General features: G+C 36.9%; 2 protein-coding genes across 4 annotated transcripts; both read left to right on the top strand.

The window, feature by feature from the left end:
* Positions 1 to 178: 178 nt before the first annotated feature.
* On the top strand, positions 179 to 4,088 carry LOC116297105 (uncharacterized). 2 transcript variants are annotated; one of them, XM_031705266.2, is made up of 6 exons: positions 179 to 255; positions 1,155 to 1,217; positions 1,538 to 1,712; positions 2,198 to 2,735; positions 3,216 to 3,411; positions 3,768 to 4,088. In XM_031705266.2, the coding sequence occupies exons 2-6, from the start codon at positions 1,160 to 1,162 to the stop codon at positions 4,001 to 4,003; spliced, it is 1,203 nt and encodes a 400-aa protein (XP_031561126.2). In that variant the 5' UTR covers positions 179 to 255; positions 1,155 to 1,159; the 3' UTR covers positions 4,004 to 4,088. The 2 variants fall into 2 exon arrangements, with proteins under 2 accessions (XP_031561126.2, XP_088891264.1); XM_089035138.1 differs by having other exon boundaries at positions 210 to 252; positions 1,154 to 1,217.
* Positions 4,089 to 7,007: 2,919 nt separating this feature from the next.
* On the top strand, positions 7,008 to 14,039 carry LOC116297103 (uncharacterized). Of its 2 annotated transcripts, none has more exons than XM_089035140.1 (6): positions 7,008 to 7,121; positions 9,456 to 9,552; positions 10,927 to 11,104; positions 11,687 to 12,221; positions 12,599 to 12,794; positions 13,848 to 14,039. In XM_089035140.1, the coding sequence occupies exons 2-6, from the start codon at positions 9,471 to 9,473 to the stop codon at positions 14,024 to 14,026; spliced, it is 1,170 nt and encodes a 389-aa protein (XP_088891266.1). In that variant the 5' UTR covers positions 7,008 to 7,121; positions 9,456 to 9,470; the 3' UTR covers positions 14,027 to 14,039. The 2 variants fall into 2 exon arrangements, with proteins under 2 accessions (XP_088891266.1, XP_031561123.2); XM_031705263.2 differs by having other exon boundaries at positions 7,010 to 7,129; positions 9,458 to 9,552.
* Positions 14,040 to 16,569: the final 2,530 nt, after the last annotated feature.

The following is a 16,569-nucleotide window of genomic DNA, read 5'->3' as shown; positions in this document are numbered from 1 at the left end:
CTAAACACTTACTTCAGTAACCATGTAATAACTCTACTTAATCACTCTCTTTACTCTCTAATTACTGTCTTAATTATTTAATTAATATTACTTTACCAACTCATCACGCTCCTCTTTACACCTAAATCATTTCAAGATGAATAAAACGTCGTGAAGAAATATTGATTTGTCACTGATTGGAAGGCACTCAGGGAGTCAAGAACTAGGGACATTCTTTGGACTTTGCATTGTCTGTTGCGCAAGGTCGCCAAAAAGGTAAGAGATAAACATGTGCGAAAAAAAAAATGGAATAGATCTTAACAGTTCACAAGACTATAGTAGCGGCTTTCGCTGCCAACCATCTCATGCACTTGTTTTGAACTCGTTGTTCTCCCAGAAAATTAAGGTTATTTTAAAATGCTTTTTAAACATAAAAAAACTACACGTTGGTTTGAAGATATGAAGTTGATCTTCTCCTATTGAAAAATATTTCACTCGTTCGTTGCGCTCACACTTGAAATATGTAATAAAAAGAAAATTACACGTTGGCTTGAAGATATGAAGTTTATTTCCTCGTGTTGAAAAATATTTCACTCGTTCGCGTCGCGTGAAGTATTTTCACCACTCGAAGATGAACTTCACATCTTCGCGCCACCGTGTAATATCCTCTATATACTACTTAAAGTCTTTCTATATTTTGCTAAAACCTTGGTCATGAAAGGATCTGCGACTTGCATCATTTTATTGAAAAAAAATTATCGGCGAAGGTTTTCTAAGTATTAAAATAATATTAAGGTCTATTAGGACTTGAGTATGAATCATGACTCTGCAGTACTCTTACATTAAGAAGTTATCTGAAATCAAGATAAAGTTTTATTTTTTTGTCTCTGATTTTTTTGATACTAAGTCTATCCCACTTCTCGTTTTCTTCCTTTACTTTATACTTTTCTCCGCCCTTTTTCTTTTATTCTCCTGCTTCTTCTTTTTCGTTTCAGCCAATTCTCGAATCCCTTATCTACCATCGTAATTTTTTTCTATCTTCATTTATTCTCAACTCCATAAATAATTTGGTACGATTCAAACAGCTTATAATCCTAATAATGTTCAAATTGGCGCAAATTAATTAGCTCATCACCATAACTTACAATAATTACGTTCATTATATTCTTTTTCAGTCATAATGTGGAAGTGCCTTGTTTGCTTGGTGATTCTTTTTCACTGTGCAGCTTCTGTTGAAGGTAAAACTAAATTACGAATTATATATTGACCAAGTGAAGTTTGGGTAATTCTTACTATAACTTTGGTAAAGACAATTGGTCCACGTATTGAGACCCCTAAAAAGATGTATCTTTGCAGAGATAGCAAACTTGGTGCATTCTGGTTAAAAATTAATACACATATATTAAAAGTGACAGGTAACGTCTGTTACCAAGAAAGCCAGTATATTTAGATTTCTCCTTCATTTTTTATTCATTTTTTGTTTTATGCATTGATAGCTATCAAACCTTCCTTGTACCATGCTTTCTGTTAATAAAGTATATATCTATATATTTCAAAGGTGGAAACTGCGTTCCTGGTCAGAAAAAGTTTGACGAATGCAAACGATTATGCGTCTGTTCTGAAGACGGCACCTTGACTCAATGTACTCGTAAGAGGAAGGAATTTACCAGTATGTCAGACGCAGAACGTAGTCTATATATCCAAACATTAAAGACTGTCTCAACTAATGAAATGTGAGTTTTTTGGTCTATGTGAGTAATTCTCGAGTCATTTTGCCTTGCAGGACGCCTGTGTATGAAGTTGGGCCGCAGTTCTTCTTTGCTCCACTGTTGGTTTTGTGGATTTAATAGGCCCTTTGCAGTTAACAGTCACGTGTCCGTACTGGAGAGCAACATTTTTTGTTTTTATCAGTTTAAAATGATAGTTGTTTTTAGCTACTTGCAAAAAATTAAATGTAAAGATGTGTAACCAGTGTGTCACGAAATGCAGTTTCATTACGATCTCTCGAAACAGGTCGTGTAAAGTGTTACTCTCCAGTAAATTTCACCCATGGGAATCAAAATGTTCATTCATTTGCTCTCAGTACTAGCACGTGATTACTGAGCTGTCAAGGGCCTATTTGGTGTGAAGATGAACCTAACCTTGAATGAATGAGTTTACTCAAGAAAGACAGCAATATCTCTTAAAAATATGTTCTATTACGTATTATATTTTCAAGATATAAGAAAGAGTACGACGACCTGATCACTCTTCACATATGGCATTTCATGAGTGGAATCCATAACATGAAACATTTTCTCACTTGGCATCGTTGGTACCTTCTCCAGTATGAAAACTTACTAAGGAAGGTAGATTGCACAGTCACAGTGCCTTATTGGGACTGGAGTATTACTTCTGGGGAACCCTGGGGAAGTGAAACCGATGATCTTTGGTTCTCTGGTAGCACTGGTTTTGGAGGAGATGGCGATCCAACCAATAATTACTGTGTTAGCGATGGGCCTTTTGCTGAAGGCTCATGGCAACTTGTTCCTGCTGCAAACCCTAGTTGCCAGAGAAGACTCTTTTATGGCAATCCTCCTGACAGTGTTGCTGTTGCTGAACTTCTAGACATCACTCCAGGAAATTTTACAGATTTTGAAGAGTCTTTGAGAGTTAACTTTCATGATACTGTTCACTGTTTGATTGGTGGAACGATGTGCTCACTTGATTCCTCTTGCGCACCTGAATTCATCCTACATCATGCCTTTATTGACAAGGTACGTTCAGTGAAAGCAGACTAAGTTATTGTTTTGAATTGTTTGAACTTAATTATAAAAGTAGAAGTATGTCCTAAACTAGACCGATGTAGTCTGGGAGTAATGCTTTTGGATTTTATAGACCGCTTTCCATTCTTCTGAGTGTCATTACTTGTAATACGTTTTGAGATACATAAGTTTACTCTGATAAGGTTGAATGGGAATAGCAAAACTTTACGCCAAGGTTAAGTCAGTTTATAAAACGTTCCTTGTTTAATAAATCAATAACCCTCGATCAAGGGAATGGAATGTGACCCATTTCCCATTTCCTGATTCGTGCAGAATTTTTATCAGCTGAATTACAAGTTTTCAATAGAATTCCTTCTGGCTGACAGCACATGGCTTTGGCCATCATTTGCAGCAGATAATGAGATTCGAAAAATTTTTATCAGCTGATTGACACCCAATTAAATTTACCGTTAAATTGACATTCCTCTACAGATCTGGGCAGACTGGCAGGAAAAGAGCAATGAACACAAGACAGTGTATTTCAGCTCGATCACCGATTCTCTCCCAGCGACCTATGGTGTGATGCCTTTAGAGGTAATCGACAACAATGTCTTACCAGGTGGTGTAAGAGTGGATTATCTTGATGTCAACGACACTGAAACTGAAACTTTTGTAAAAAGAATAAGAAGTAAGTGTTCTATATATTTTTTTTTACTTGACAAAAAAGACTGCATGGCGACAATATTTTTTCCGTCGAGATCAGAGACAGTATTTTAAGCGTTTGGTCTTGTTTATCATTGCGCGGCATCATTTGTGGCTATGCCTGCAATTGTCCCATTTCGATATCTTGATTGAGTGATGGAGCAAATTAAAAAAAACACAACAACAACAACGAACAAAGTAATTACACAAACACACACAAAGCAAAAAAACGGAAGAACAAGACCAAGACCAAAATCAAACAATCAGAAACTAGGGTACTAAACTCTAGGATACTAATATCGAACCTGAATGGTAAAAATTGTGTATTTTCTTTGTTCTCAGAACTCAAACCAGAGCGACTACAGGAGATACCTCGTCCCGATTTTGACGCCATCAACGAGGAATCCCTGAAGCTTTTCCATGTGAGTGTGGACGAGGTTGAACGAGCAAAACGAAAAGAAAAGAGATTCAGACCAAAGATCAAGAAAGACAGAAATACGCTGACAACCCGCAAGGGAAAGAGGATTGGCCTCGAAGAACCCGACTTGGAAATAGCAGAAAGCGGGGAGGGAAAGTAGAGGATCATTTAAAAACAGATTGAAAAACAACTCCAAGTAAAATCGTTGAATAAAGAGTCATTAGAATAAAGAAATGCCCTTTAAATGTTTTGCATTCTGTAGGATATGTCAGCTTCGCCCCCTCTTCCTTTCCAATTATTTGTACAGAAACTTTACCATGATTAAGGTATTATAATTTTTTTCCCTGTAATTCTTTGATTGCACGTTACGTCATCGCGGCAATGTTGATGCCACTTAACAAAATATTTCTTATTAGCACCCATTGTTAACTGCACCCATAGTTAATAGATTAACTATGCTGCACCACAGTGGCCTTCATGCTTTTGTCTTTTTTCTCTCTTGGGAATGCTTGCAACCCATCAATAAAGAATTGGAATGGACAGAAGATAATTAAGTTATTGAAAAACGAGCCACACACAATGATTTTTTGCCCATCCGTGTACGGAGGTTACTACCTTTGAAACAAAAATAGAAAATATCTCAAATAGTACCAGCGTACTTATGTATGCTATCAATGAGCCACCATATTCATTTCTAAGGGCTTGGTTTGCACTATTAAGATACCGAAAACACAACTGATATAATCTTTCTTAAGCAGCATCTAATGAGGCATATTAAAAACTGCGCCATGGCCGGCAATAGACCCTTTTTACTAATGCGGCGGCCATCTTGAATTCTGGGATGGCAATGGCGGCAAACGTAGAAAAATTTGAAGTATAGGGTGGCGGGGTTAAGTCTTGGCGTTGCAAATATTATTCCATCTAACAAAAAACTGCTTTTTAGATGTGCTTTTCATTGAAAAGCGTAAAGTTATATCAAGACATCCTGAGAGCTTTACAGTCTGCCAATAGTTGCCCCCTCGGCATCCCATAATATCTCAATTAAAACAATAGAATTCAAGATGGCTGCCGTATCGATAAAAAAGTCCATTGGAAAGCCCCATGATATTCCCGTATAAAGGAATTCAGAGTCATGGCTTGATTATTCCATTGCACCCCAAGTAAACAGAAATGTTGATGCCCATGTATACGAAATTATATCGTATTTGAAAAAAAAGCAGAAAGAAAACAAAAAACAAAAAAACAAGAAGTGGCCATGAGTAATCTGGTTTTGAGTCATGTTGAAAAGACAGTACAATTTGATTGAAGATGAAATAACAAAATAGATAGTATCAAGAAATATGGTGCAATGCCTTCATCAGGTTTTGGGTCTTGCTGCTATGGAGAAATTTAAAATTCAACAGTGAACTCGATGGCAGAGATGCAAAAATGTCGGAAAAGAAATTATTGGTTTCCATCCTTTAGTTTTTCATTCGCCTTTTTCTGCATGAAATTTTGCAGTTTTATGCACTCGTTGCAAAACAAACAGAATTAATGAAAGAAAGAAAAAAAGAAGAAAAAAAGCAAGCGCCATTGCAAAAAAAAAAAAAAAAAAAAAAGCGCTATCTTCCTGATTTCTTCACTTCATTTTATTTTTCTGCCTCTAAGTATTAGTATTAGTAATGGATTCTCAAAATTTTCTTGAATGCTCGGCTAACATGAAAATACAAACGAAATGCTACAAATTCCATCGAGAAAAAGTGTGATTTATTTATCATTTATTTTCTTTCATGTTAGCCTAGCACCCAAGATAATTTTGAGAAGTGTCCATTTCTCACGAATCGAAAATCTTAACTTTCATATTATTGGCATTGTGGCCACCTTAATGCCATCATGCTATTGTGTCGTTTAGCAACAAGAGCCCAAATGGACACTTATGTAAATCTTAATGATTAAGAAGAAATTTTTTTCAATGATGAGCAATAATGGTAAAAAGCGCCAAAAACTGGACTTTCGTATGAGTTTTGATCCCAATTTTCGTTTTGGGTGAACACTCAAAACCTTTTTTAAACAGTTAGAAACTGATGTACTATGATAAATGCCTGTTTGAAGCGGTATTTTCAATTTTACGAAGATGTTTTGTTGCATTTGTGTTAGAATGTTGCTTTGTCAGGCTTTTTTATAGAAAATATATGGGAAATAAGCAAACGAAGACCTAAACCTCATTTTGGAATAAAATTTTTGCTTTTGGTTAACGCTTTGATTCCATTTTCATCGGTCATCTCCACTTCCAAACAAGTTAAACTTTCTGAATAACAAGATTTTAGCCTTGTACAACAGCCTTTCTTCAAGAAGATAGTTTTTGGCGCTCACTGCTTGAATACGAAAAGAATTCTCTCTTAACTGAAATGATAAAAAAGGAGAAAAGACATGAAAAGAAGAGAAAAATGATAAGGGAAAGTAAGTACGAAAGAAGGAACTGAGAAAAGTTGAATTCAAATATTGAATATTTCTAGATTTCTTAACGTTTTGACAAAACTAGATTTTCATGCAAACTTACTGTCATTTGGTCTTCACTGGCATGGAAACCATGAGGACACGACCTCGGAGCCGTCGTCAGTAACCTAGCAACCAGCATCAATGAAGATTCGTGACATCAAGCACGAAGATATTAATTTCCCTACATTTTCCACAATGAAGAACAATTTCTAGAAATTACTCTGAAATTGGGGAGACAAGGGAAAAAAATAGTCCCAATATACGAAAGCGCAATTAAAAAGGGAAATACATTTGAATTTTTATGTTATGTGCGAATTTTCCTACGAGCCTTTAGTATTTTTATGGTGAAAAACTCTTAGGTAAAAAAAAATTGTTTGAGCAGCGTTCTACAACGAATATGCGCGCGCAACATTAAGGTGCTTCCCACTGGGGAGCGTGTATAAAAGAAGTTTTGCCTACCTAAATATCTTCAACGGAATATAAGATATTTGTGTAAATTCTGCATGCGTGCGTAATCTTGTAAATAATGTTGCGACAGAGAGTCCCATTAACCCAAGTGCGTAAATAATACATATCCCGGCACTTCGGTAATCATGTCATAACTTTTCATAATTACTTTCTTAATTATTCAATCAATATTGCGTTAATAACTCACGTAATTTCTCTTAACATGTGAATCACTTTACGATAAATGAACGACTGTAAAGAAAGAAAGAAAGATTTGTTATTAAGTGGAAGACGCTCAGGGGCTCAACAACTAAGCAACATTTGCTGATCTGTGCACGGTGTTTGCGCAGAGACGCCAAAGGTAAGAGAAAAGCTATAAAATTCCTGAAAAATTTTTAAAGTATATTTTTTTATGAATTAGGTTCATTTGTTTTTTAAAGCTGTGTTAAGCAAAACAATGGTAGTTTAATCTTTTTTTTTTAAATCTCTTTCACAAACTCTTGAATTATTTTCTCTCTAACACTTTTGTCATACCTCTCTAATTCTTTTTACAATCGCGCAACACTATCGGTAGACAAGAAATACGCCGCCCAACTTGGATTACCTTACATTGATTTCTCCTTTTGTAAAACAATATTTTTTTTGGCTTTTTTTCGTTTTCTAAGCAGGGGAAGACTAGTTAGCGATTAGTCTTTGAGCGCGAATGGGCTATTGACTCATATGTCATGTGATGGTGAGAGGACTAATTGTTTTAGTCAAATCTTAATAGTCGGTCAAATATTTAGTTCAAACGAGTCTTGAATTAAAGTTAAATTCAATATTTTGGCTTTCAAAGCCAGCACTTATAGACTACTAGCAGCACACCCAATCACAATGCAGCATTGATGATAGACCGCTAGTCGGATTTGACTAAGATATGATAGACTTTGTTGAAATGAAATTTGTTGAGCTCTTGACCCCCTCTCGACCCATATCGAAGAGAGGGATTTACCTTTCAAACCAGTAAGGCGATATAAGATGCATCTGTAATGGAAAAAGTATCGTACCCACCCAACTCCAGTCACGCAATTTATTCATAACTAGTATCGCAATGAAAAAGCTTCTGGAGAAGCTTTTTTGCTCGTGGTTTAGGGTATGAATGGGCTATTAAGGATTTAATCCTAAAGCTTTGAGGATATAGAATTCAGAAAGCGTGATAGGGAGGAAGAAAGAAAAGAAACAAAGAAAGAAGCAGGAAAAAACAAAAAAAACAACAACAACAAAAAAAAAAAAAAAAAAAAACCAAACCAAAACAAAAAACAAAAAACAAAAACGAAAAACAAAAACGAAAAACAAAAAAACAAAAAAAAAAAAAGAAGAAGAAGAAGAAGAAGAAGAAGAAGAAGAAGAAGGAGAAAAAAAAAAAAAAAAAAAAAAAAGGAAAAATGCGAAAAAGACAGAAAAAATTTAAGATCAAGCTAAGGCTGCTATGCTAGAAAAGTCGCAAATGGAGTGATTGGTGATCGAACTACTGGACTACTTAATTGACAACTCTTAAAACTCCAGTGTATGAGGGCTTAGCGTCGAATCCATGAGATGCTTTGTTTTATTATTCTAATTTCTGCTTTTGTTTACTGGCCTAAGAAGTGAGGCTTAGACTACGCATTAACTGAAGTTTAAAAGAATATTCAATTGCTGGGCCAGCAGCGCAAACAGAGCAAACATCTTCAAACCTCACTCTCTTTTTTTTCAAATTTAATCCCCCCAACTAAGCTAATATGTAATAAACCTATGAGGAGATAAGTTTCACCAGACGAGAAGACTTGGTTTCCGTGGTGCGTCCAAACGATTATGTCTGGAAAAATCTATATGATTTAAATGATGTCGTACTTAATGACTTATTAAATGCTACAAATGGTCTAAATTTCCTGACTATCTTTTGGCAATGGTAATTAGCACCATCTTCGCTTGTAATTAGCGTGGTGATTATCTTTCATCTGTCTTTAAAGGACTGAGAATTCAAAAAACCCTGCGCAATATTAGAAAACAAATCGGTTAGTAATAACTAAAGAGGCTAGTCCTTGGCAACCATTTCATAAACAAGAGTCCCTAACAGCTGAGCGGTAGTGAATTTTTGGTTTTAAACCAATCAAAGCACTTTAATTTGTTTATCAGCCGGTTTCATTCCCAGGTTACTGTAACCCAACTTTTGAGTATTTTTCAGTTTTATTTTGACTAAAATATAATATACGTCTCTACAAATATCTGAAATACGGAAAGGAAGAATAAAAACATTTTCACTTTAACGCAACGTTTGCTTCGTTGTTTCGAGCTTCAAAATTGCTTAGGGTAGGTCGTATTGTCCATTTATGTTTTGCGCGCCGCGTTCACTGCTCGGTTGGAAGGTCTCTTGATCACAGGACTAAGCAGGGGGTAGGGGTGGGGGATTTCAAGATAAAGCATACTAGATGAAAAACTATGCTAAAAGAGCTTCATAAGACTAGGGAATTTAGCAGCACCTTGTAAAGAATAGAAAAGCCATCCCGTTACCCATCCTACCCTTTCCAGCGGTTCTGGAGGTCGCCGCACACATGGTTGCACATACCCTATATGGCGATCATCGGAGATCATCAGATCATCTTTCTGAGATCATCGGAAATTAAGGTTTTAGGAAACTCTAATAGGTTTTCCTTTTTCTTCTTTTTATTAGCATTTCAATCAAAATGCCAAGGTCTTTCATCTCTTTTCTGGTCCTTTTCTCTATTCTTTGTGTTGCTGTTGGAACTACATATGGCGGATATGGTGGTAAGTTATGAAACAATATGTATTCAAGGAATATTTGATGCTACTTGAAATAAGACAAGAATGAGTAAGAAAGAAAGAAGGAAAGAAAGAAAGAAAGAAAGAAAGAAAGAAAGAAAGGAAGAAGGAAAGAAAGAAAGAAAGAAAGAAAGAAAGAAAGAAAGAAAGAAAGAAAGAAAGAAAAGAGAGAGAAAGAAAGAAAGAAAGGAAAGAAGAAAGAAAGAAAGAAAGAAAGAACTGAACTGAACTGTTCTTTATTTATACACGGGATTCCTTCAAATTATCACATTTGTTTTAAATGATAGTTCAGTGTAGAATTAAAATGATCTAGAATATAGTATAAATAGAAATGTATATATATATATATAGCTATTGTATAAATAATAAAATACATACAGAAAAAATTATAGACCATTGACAGACAGGTCAATATTTTTTAGTTTGGATTTAAAGTCGTTAATAGATTTGGCTTCTCTGAGATTTTTAGGTAAAGAGTTCCATAGTTTAGCACCTCTATAGTTAAAACTGCGCTTTAGAAATTCAGTTTTGGGGTGAGGTAGGCATAGTTTTGAAGTACATTCTCTTAAATTATAAGAAGTTTTTTCATGTACATGCGAAAACCCCTCAGATATGTTAGAGGGATATAGCTTGTTCACAGATTTGAACATAGAGACAGCAAGAGCCTTTTTGCGTTTATGCTCAAGATTTTCCCAGCCAAGACTTTGTAAAATATCAACAGATCTAATATCATAGTCTGACTGGGTTATGACTCTTGCTGCTCTGTTTTGCAGTTTTTGTAGTTTTTCGGCAAGTTCTTTGTTTAAATTACCCCATACTTCGCAGCAATAATTAAATAGAGGTTCTACTAAAGAATTATAGATAACGATTTGAGTATTAAATGGTACAAAAGGTCTTGCGCGTTTTAGCCCATAGATAGCTGAAGATATTTTTTTGCAAATATGTTCAATATGAACATCCCAAGTTAATGTCTCATCGATATGGACTCACAGAAGTTTACTAGATGATACTCTGGGGATAGCTGAGCCATTAATGTGGATGTACGGCTTGCGCACTAAGCTATTTAGCTCAAAGTGAGACCCTAAGATAGAAAGAGAGAGAGAGAGAGAGAGAGAGAAAGAAAGAAAGAAAGAAAGGAAAGAAGAAAGAAAGAAAGAAAGAAAGAAAGAAAGAAAGAAAGAAAGAAAGAAAGAAAGAAAGAAAGAAAGGAAGAGAGAAAGAAAGAAAGAAAGGAAGGAAGGAAGGAAGCAAGGAAGGAAGAACAACAAAAATGAAGGGGAAAAGAGAAGGATGGAATAAAAATGAAGATAACATTTTCGTTAGCTTAAAATAATTATCTTTCCGTCTGCAAAATATTAGGTCAAATGAACTGCAAACCAGGTACTAAAGTATACGATCGCTGTCGGCAACTCTGCCATTGTTCTTCAAGTGGTTCCCTGACAAACTGTACTCGATTGAGAAAGGAGTTTACCTCCATGTCAGCAGAGGAACGACGACTGTATATACGTACCTTAAAAAAGGCATCTACCCATCCAAGGTTTGTACAATCGGTTCTTTCGAAGCAGATTCCAATTGTAGCTTATATGGCATTCCGCTTACGATTATGCCTCAGGCTGCTAACCTTAGTTATGCGGAATATAGCCTAGGGGCGGTTAGGAACGGTACAGCTTGTGGCCGGAGCCTGGTGGTGAACGCGTGCAGGAAAGTGGGGAAACACACTCCAGAGCCTTCCTTTCATATTCACTATTTAGTTTGCGACACACAACAATCTAACGCTAAGCCGTTTGCAGGATTTAGGTTTAACAGATCAAAAACACAGTTTTTCGTGTTTGATACTCTGATCAAAACACTCGGGATGTTGAGAGAACACAAGAGGAGCGTAGGAAACCACGAACCGTAGCGGATAAAGATAAACTCAATGAATGATAAATTCAATCACTTAAGTTCAAAAACCAAAAGAAATTTGTATTAAGCAAAACCAAGGGGAAAGACTGAAAGGAAATAATATCAAAATTCCTGGGACTACAGATCCAACGAACAAAGGAAGGCAAATACTATGGCTGCACTTACATGTACTTCCATGTAAAATATTGTTTATTCCCAATGTCACATTTTTCAGGTTCAAAAGCTTGTACGACAAGCTCATCACTATGCACATGAAGTACTTCGCGAGTGAGATCCACCAGAAGATTCACTTCCTTACATGGCATCGTTGGTATCTTCTTCAGTTTGAGAATTTGCTCCGAAGTGTAAACTGTAAAGTGACCTTACCCTACTGGGACTGGAGTATTGTCTCTGGGGATCCATGGGGGACGGACCCTGACGACCTTTGGTGCGCAGGCAGCACTGGTTTTGGCGGGAACGGCGCATCTTCAGATCAATGTGTTGATACAGGACCCTTTGCTAAAGGTGTTTGGCAACTTGTTCCTGAGGCAAACCCAAATTGCCAACGAAGAGAATTCAATGGCTATCCTCCAGATTCTGTTGCTGTAGCTGAGCTGCTCGACATCGAGCCTGACAACTTCACAGATTTTGAAAGCAGCCTAAGAATCAGCTTCCATGACACGGTTCACTGTTTGATTGGTGGAACGATGTGCTCGTATGATTCGTCCAGCGCACCCGAGTTCTTTTTGCATCACTGTTTTATTGATAAGGTAAATTAGGAAGTGCAAAGGGTTGGAATGCGTTGCATCACTAATATATCGATAAGTTATAATATAATATTATTAGAGAAATTAAAGTGTTTCGTGAGGGGACTTTAGTCAACTAAAATCGAAGCGTCTATAAATGCATAATTAGCCATGCAGTGCATTACACGATGAAAGACATAAAGATACAGCTGGATACCAAATTATACAAAGTGTAACGTTAAAAAGCATGCATCGGAATAGGACTTGAAACAATGGATAATTATTCACAGCACCCTAAACTATTAATATCATATTGTAGGTCCATGTCCTTATTTTCTTATTTCGACCACTGTTAACAAAATGCTGAAGCTTATTTCAATTTTTTGATTATTATTTTGAAGATCTGGGCAGATTGGCAGAACAAGAGTGAATACCACAAAGAGGTCTATTTCTATGATCTTGAAGCTCCTCTTCCTGGTACTGGTGGAGTAATGCCTAAAGATGTGTTGGACTTGAATAATTTGCCAGGCGATGTAAGAGTCGATTATTTGGATGTCAATGACACTGAAACTGCCAACTTCGTCAAGGAAATTAGAAGTAAGTTTCGGAAACGTTAACATCTCGATCATGATAGTTTTCGCCATTCAACGGGGGCGACACGAGTGAAAAATGTCTGCGCATTAGTCGAAAGTCATTCATGCTATTGTAAACATAGGCAAATTTGATTTTCAAACATGCCTGGAAATAAGACTTCACAAAATGCCAAAACTAAAAGTCCTTGCTTGAAATTTAAAGCTAATCTTTCATATTGTATTATTAGAACAGTTTCTTAGTCTCACAAAAGTATACTCGTGAAGTGTTTTGTATTTTGTAAAACTCGTATTGTTAGAAAACGTGTTGAAAGGCACGCATGCGCAAAACCTTTTTTGCTATTGTGTCGTTTGGGGTAATGTTTCCCTGTCTTAAACCACTAGTTATGTCCCTTGGCAATAAGGTCTTTTTCGAGTCAAAATATTATCCGATTGGAAAATTAGAAAATGATAGTCAAGAGAATGACATGACGTAAAAGTATTTTGAGATCGAAAACAATTTCAGTCCCCGTCCACACTATGCCGGATAAATTTGAATCCGAATTTTTATTTATTCGGTTAGGCCTACCGTCCACACTAGTCCAGGCGAGTCCGGAACAATTCTTCACCGAAAACGAATATTTTCGAATACGGCCTCCAGAGTGGAACAATTTGAAAACGCCGGCTAGCCGCATTAGTGTGGACGGATTGTCATGGGAACATGGCGGGAAGGCTAAAAATTCACCGCAGGCTCAATTTCAGCTTCGATGCACATATGCTCAGATGTGCAATGAAGCGTTTTTGCCGCCTCTGATCGGACTAGTGTGGACGCGAAACATTTTATCCTTTTAAATGTGTGGACGGAAAACTTTTTTTCGGTTTCGGTGTGAAAGTTGCGGCTTCAAATTTATCCGGCATAGTGTGGACGGGGCCTCAGTGATTTCGGCAATCTTTGGTGATTGCAGAGTTAAACCCCAGGCGTATTTGAGTTGCCCCATGCTTCAATTTGCTGCTTGGCTCTTCTTTGAAATATTGCAAAACTTACCATATTTTCTTTCTACTTTTTTTAATACGTAAATAGACTTCAGCCCTCTGAAGCTTCAAAACATTCCACGTCCAGACTTCAAAGCAATAAGCACACGTGCTCTGAAACTCTTCCACGTGAATTATCAAAGAAGCAGCGAGGGCAAGGAAAGAACAAAAGAAATTCAGGCCGAAAATTGTAAGACAAAGAAAGCTTGGAGTAAAATCTCGACGTGATCGAAAACTTGGATTCAACCACCGGATTGTTATCGCAATGAAGTCAAAGGTGTCAGCAGCAGCTAGAGCCAGGGCTAGGAAACTAGCAAGGGCTCGTGCTTTGGCCTGGAAAAAAGCAAGAGCGAGAGCGAGAGCGAGAGCAAAAGCAAGAAGGAAAGAAAGGGCAAGAGCACGGGCATTGGCTAGAGCAAGGGCAAGGGCAAAAGCCAAAGCAAGAGCTAAAGCAAGAGCAGAGGCAAGGGCAAGAGCATTAGCCAAAGCTAAAGCAAGGGCAAAGGCAAGAGCTCAAGCAAGAGCTAAAGCAATAGCGAAGGCCAAAGCAAGGGCAAAGGCAAGAGCTCAAGCAAGAGCTAAAGCAATAGCAAAGGCCAAAGCAAGGGCAAAGGCCAGAGCACTTGCGAGGATTAAAGCATTGAAGGCAGCTAGGGCAAAGGCTGTGGCTAGAGCAAAGGCGCAGGCATTACAGAGAGCGAAAGCAAAAGCAAAAGCAATGGCGATAGCAAGAGCGAAGGCAGAGGCTGCGGCCAAAGCCAAAGAGGCTGCTAAACCATACCAGCAAGGAGGAGCCAATGTAAGCCCTACAAAACAACCAAACCAGCAAGGAGGAGCTTATGTTAAACCTGCCTATTCCTAGAGACAAGGTCGGAGACTGCTTGCATTTTTTAATTGTGGTGTAATCAAATTCGGAATGAGGGAAACCGTTAGATTTTTTAACGGTTCACATAATGTCGATAGGTAAAGGATACTAAACTAATTTACTAAACTTAAAATATTGTAAAGAAAATATGCAAGATTCACATCCTAAAATCAAAAGTATTCAAGTTGAAAAGTATATTGATATTATTGTTGCATGATATCATGACTCAGGTTGGATTGAAGAATATGAAGATAGAAATACTATAAAACTGTAGTACAAAACAAGGCAAGGATGAAATAATGTAATAAACAAGAAGCTCTAAAGCCCAGAATTGTGCGTGTCTATTTCTTCGGAGAATTTTTGACTTCTTAGAGCGAGATGAAAATAGCAGATATCGGAGATACACACTGTTGCCTTCAAACGATTGATTCAAGTCGAGGCATTTGGGTCAATACAATGAAATGTATGGAAACTGACCCAAATGTAACAATGGTTTGAAGGCAATAGAGTGTAACACCGATATCTGCTATTTTTTTGGTTTGAAAATTTCTGCACTAGCTTCCTGTCCATTAATTCCACACTACAAAAGCGCCCTAATAATGATAAAAGAGCTATCATCAGCATTTTCAATGCTCAAACTTTATTTAATAAGAAAATAAAAATAATAAATAAATGGGATTTAACAGTGTCATTTCTAGAGAGTAGCTATTCATCCACTGTAATCCCAATTGCTCAGCGGGACTCGAACCCTGGTTGCATTGGTGAGAGGCAAGCGCTCTCGCCGCTACGCCACCCGTGCTTCCCATTCCCATTTACCATTAATATAATTCGTTTTCCTTTTATCTTGACTATTTCTGTCATTTCTGTCATTGTAAAATTTATACTACACTTTATAGTTTCATATAATCCAGCAGGTTAGGGCCCGGTTTACAAGGATGATCCAGGAATACCACTAAATGTGATACTTCTTTTAGATGTCCCTTTGATATGAAAAAAAAAAAAAAAAAAAAATTCCCTATTTTTGCTCGCACATGCATGTAAGAGGACATTCTTGACACTCCGGTACTATACAAAGCCGTTTTTGGACTCTGAACGAAGGCCGCTGTAAGTCAAATGATGTGATGCAATGAACGTCCTGTAAACGAATGAAAAACAAATGACGCAGTTTTTAAAAAAAGCTGCATCTCAAAGGAAATGGAAATAGGACTATATTTCTGGCAACTCCATCATCGGTAGTTACTTCAGTCAAAAGACCAATATATCGGTCAGAGCCCGATATCTCATTGTATGTAAACAAGTGATGTAACTTATATAAATAAATTTAGCTGTTTTCTTTTCTTCAGAAACATCTGTCCCTAGTTTGCCTCACCATCATGTAACAAAGTTTTGTATGTTGAGATTCTGGGTACTAAATATGATGCGTCTTTAAAGTTGTAGGTTGCCTTAAGTCAAATGATGCTTACTTCCTGTGAACAATAAAAAACAATGGACTAATGTTTTCCAAATAGTTGCACCTTAAAAGCGGAAGAATGTGAAACTATTTTTGGCAGTCATCATCAGTTACACCAATATATCGTCCAGGGATATCTTGTTGTGTGTAAAAAAGTGATGGTTAACTCATAAGAATAGATCAGAATATGGATAATTTCGAGTCACAATTCAAGACTCAACCAGACGGAAAACAACTGGAGGGTACATCCACCATATACATTATCTATTCCTATCACTCGTAGATTATATAGAATTTTTATAGGTTTATAAATACCAATAGTCCCGTTTACCTGAACGTAAGATTAACCTTCCTTACAAAAACGAAGGGTCTAGTGTTTTTAAAAAGTTGCATTATTTTTGGCAAGTATCAATATTTAGACCAATGTATTGTCCAGGAATATCTCAATGTACGTAA

This window comes from Actinia tenebrosa, unplaced genomic scaffold (genome assembly GCF_029948245.1).
Source record: "Actinia tenebrosa isolate PJP-AT-01 unplaced genomic scaffold, QUT_ActTen_1.0 PGA_scaffold3__52_contigs__length_22856419, whole genome shotgun sequence".
NCBI classification, from domain to species: domain Eukaryota; kingdom Metazoa; phylum Cnidaria; class Anthozoa; order Actiniaria; family Actiniidae; genus Actinia; species Actinia tenebrosa.
Note: the sequence above shows the minus strand (reverse complement) of the source record. Positions and strands in the feature narration are given on the sequence as shown.

Excerpts from the sequence above, each read along its gene's own strand:
- LOC116297105 (XM_031705266.2), top strand. The coding sequence starts at position 1,160 with ATGTGGAAGTGCCTTGTTTGCTTGGTGATTCTTTTTCACTGTGCAGCT. Across the intron at positions 2,736-3,215 it reads ATCATGCCTTTATTGACAAG|ATCTGGGCAGACTGGCAGGA; the intron begins GTACGTTCAGTG and ends ATTCCTCTACAG. Across the intron at positions 3,412-3,767 it reads TTTTGTAAAAAGAATAAGAA|AACTCAAACCAGAGCGACTA; the intron begins GTAAGTGTTCTA and ends CTTTGTTCTCAG.
- LOC116297103 (XM_089035140.1), top strand. The coding sequence starts at position 9,471 with ATGCCAAGGTCTTTCATCTCTTTTCTGGTCCTTTTCTCTATTCTTTGT. Across the intron at positions 12,222-12,598 it reads ATCACTGTTTTATTGATAAG|ATCTGGGCAGATTGGCAGAA; the intron begins GTAAATTAGGAA and ends ATTATTTTGAAG. Across the intron at positions 12,795-13,847 it reads CTTCGTCAAGGAAATTAGAA|ACTTCAGCCCTCTGAAGCTT; the intron begins GTAAGTTTCGGA and ends ATACGTAAATAG.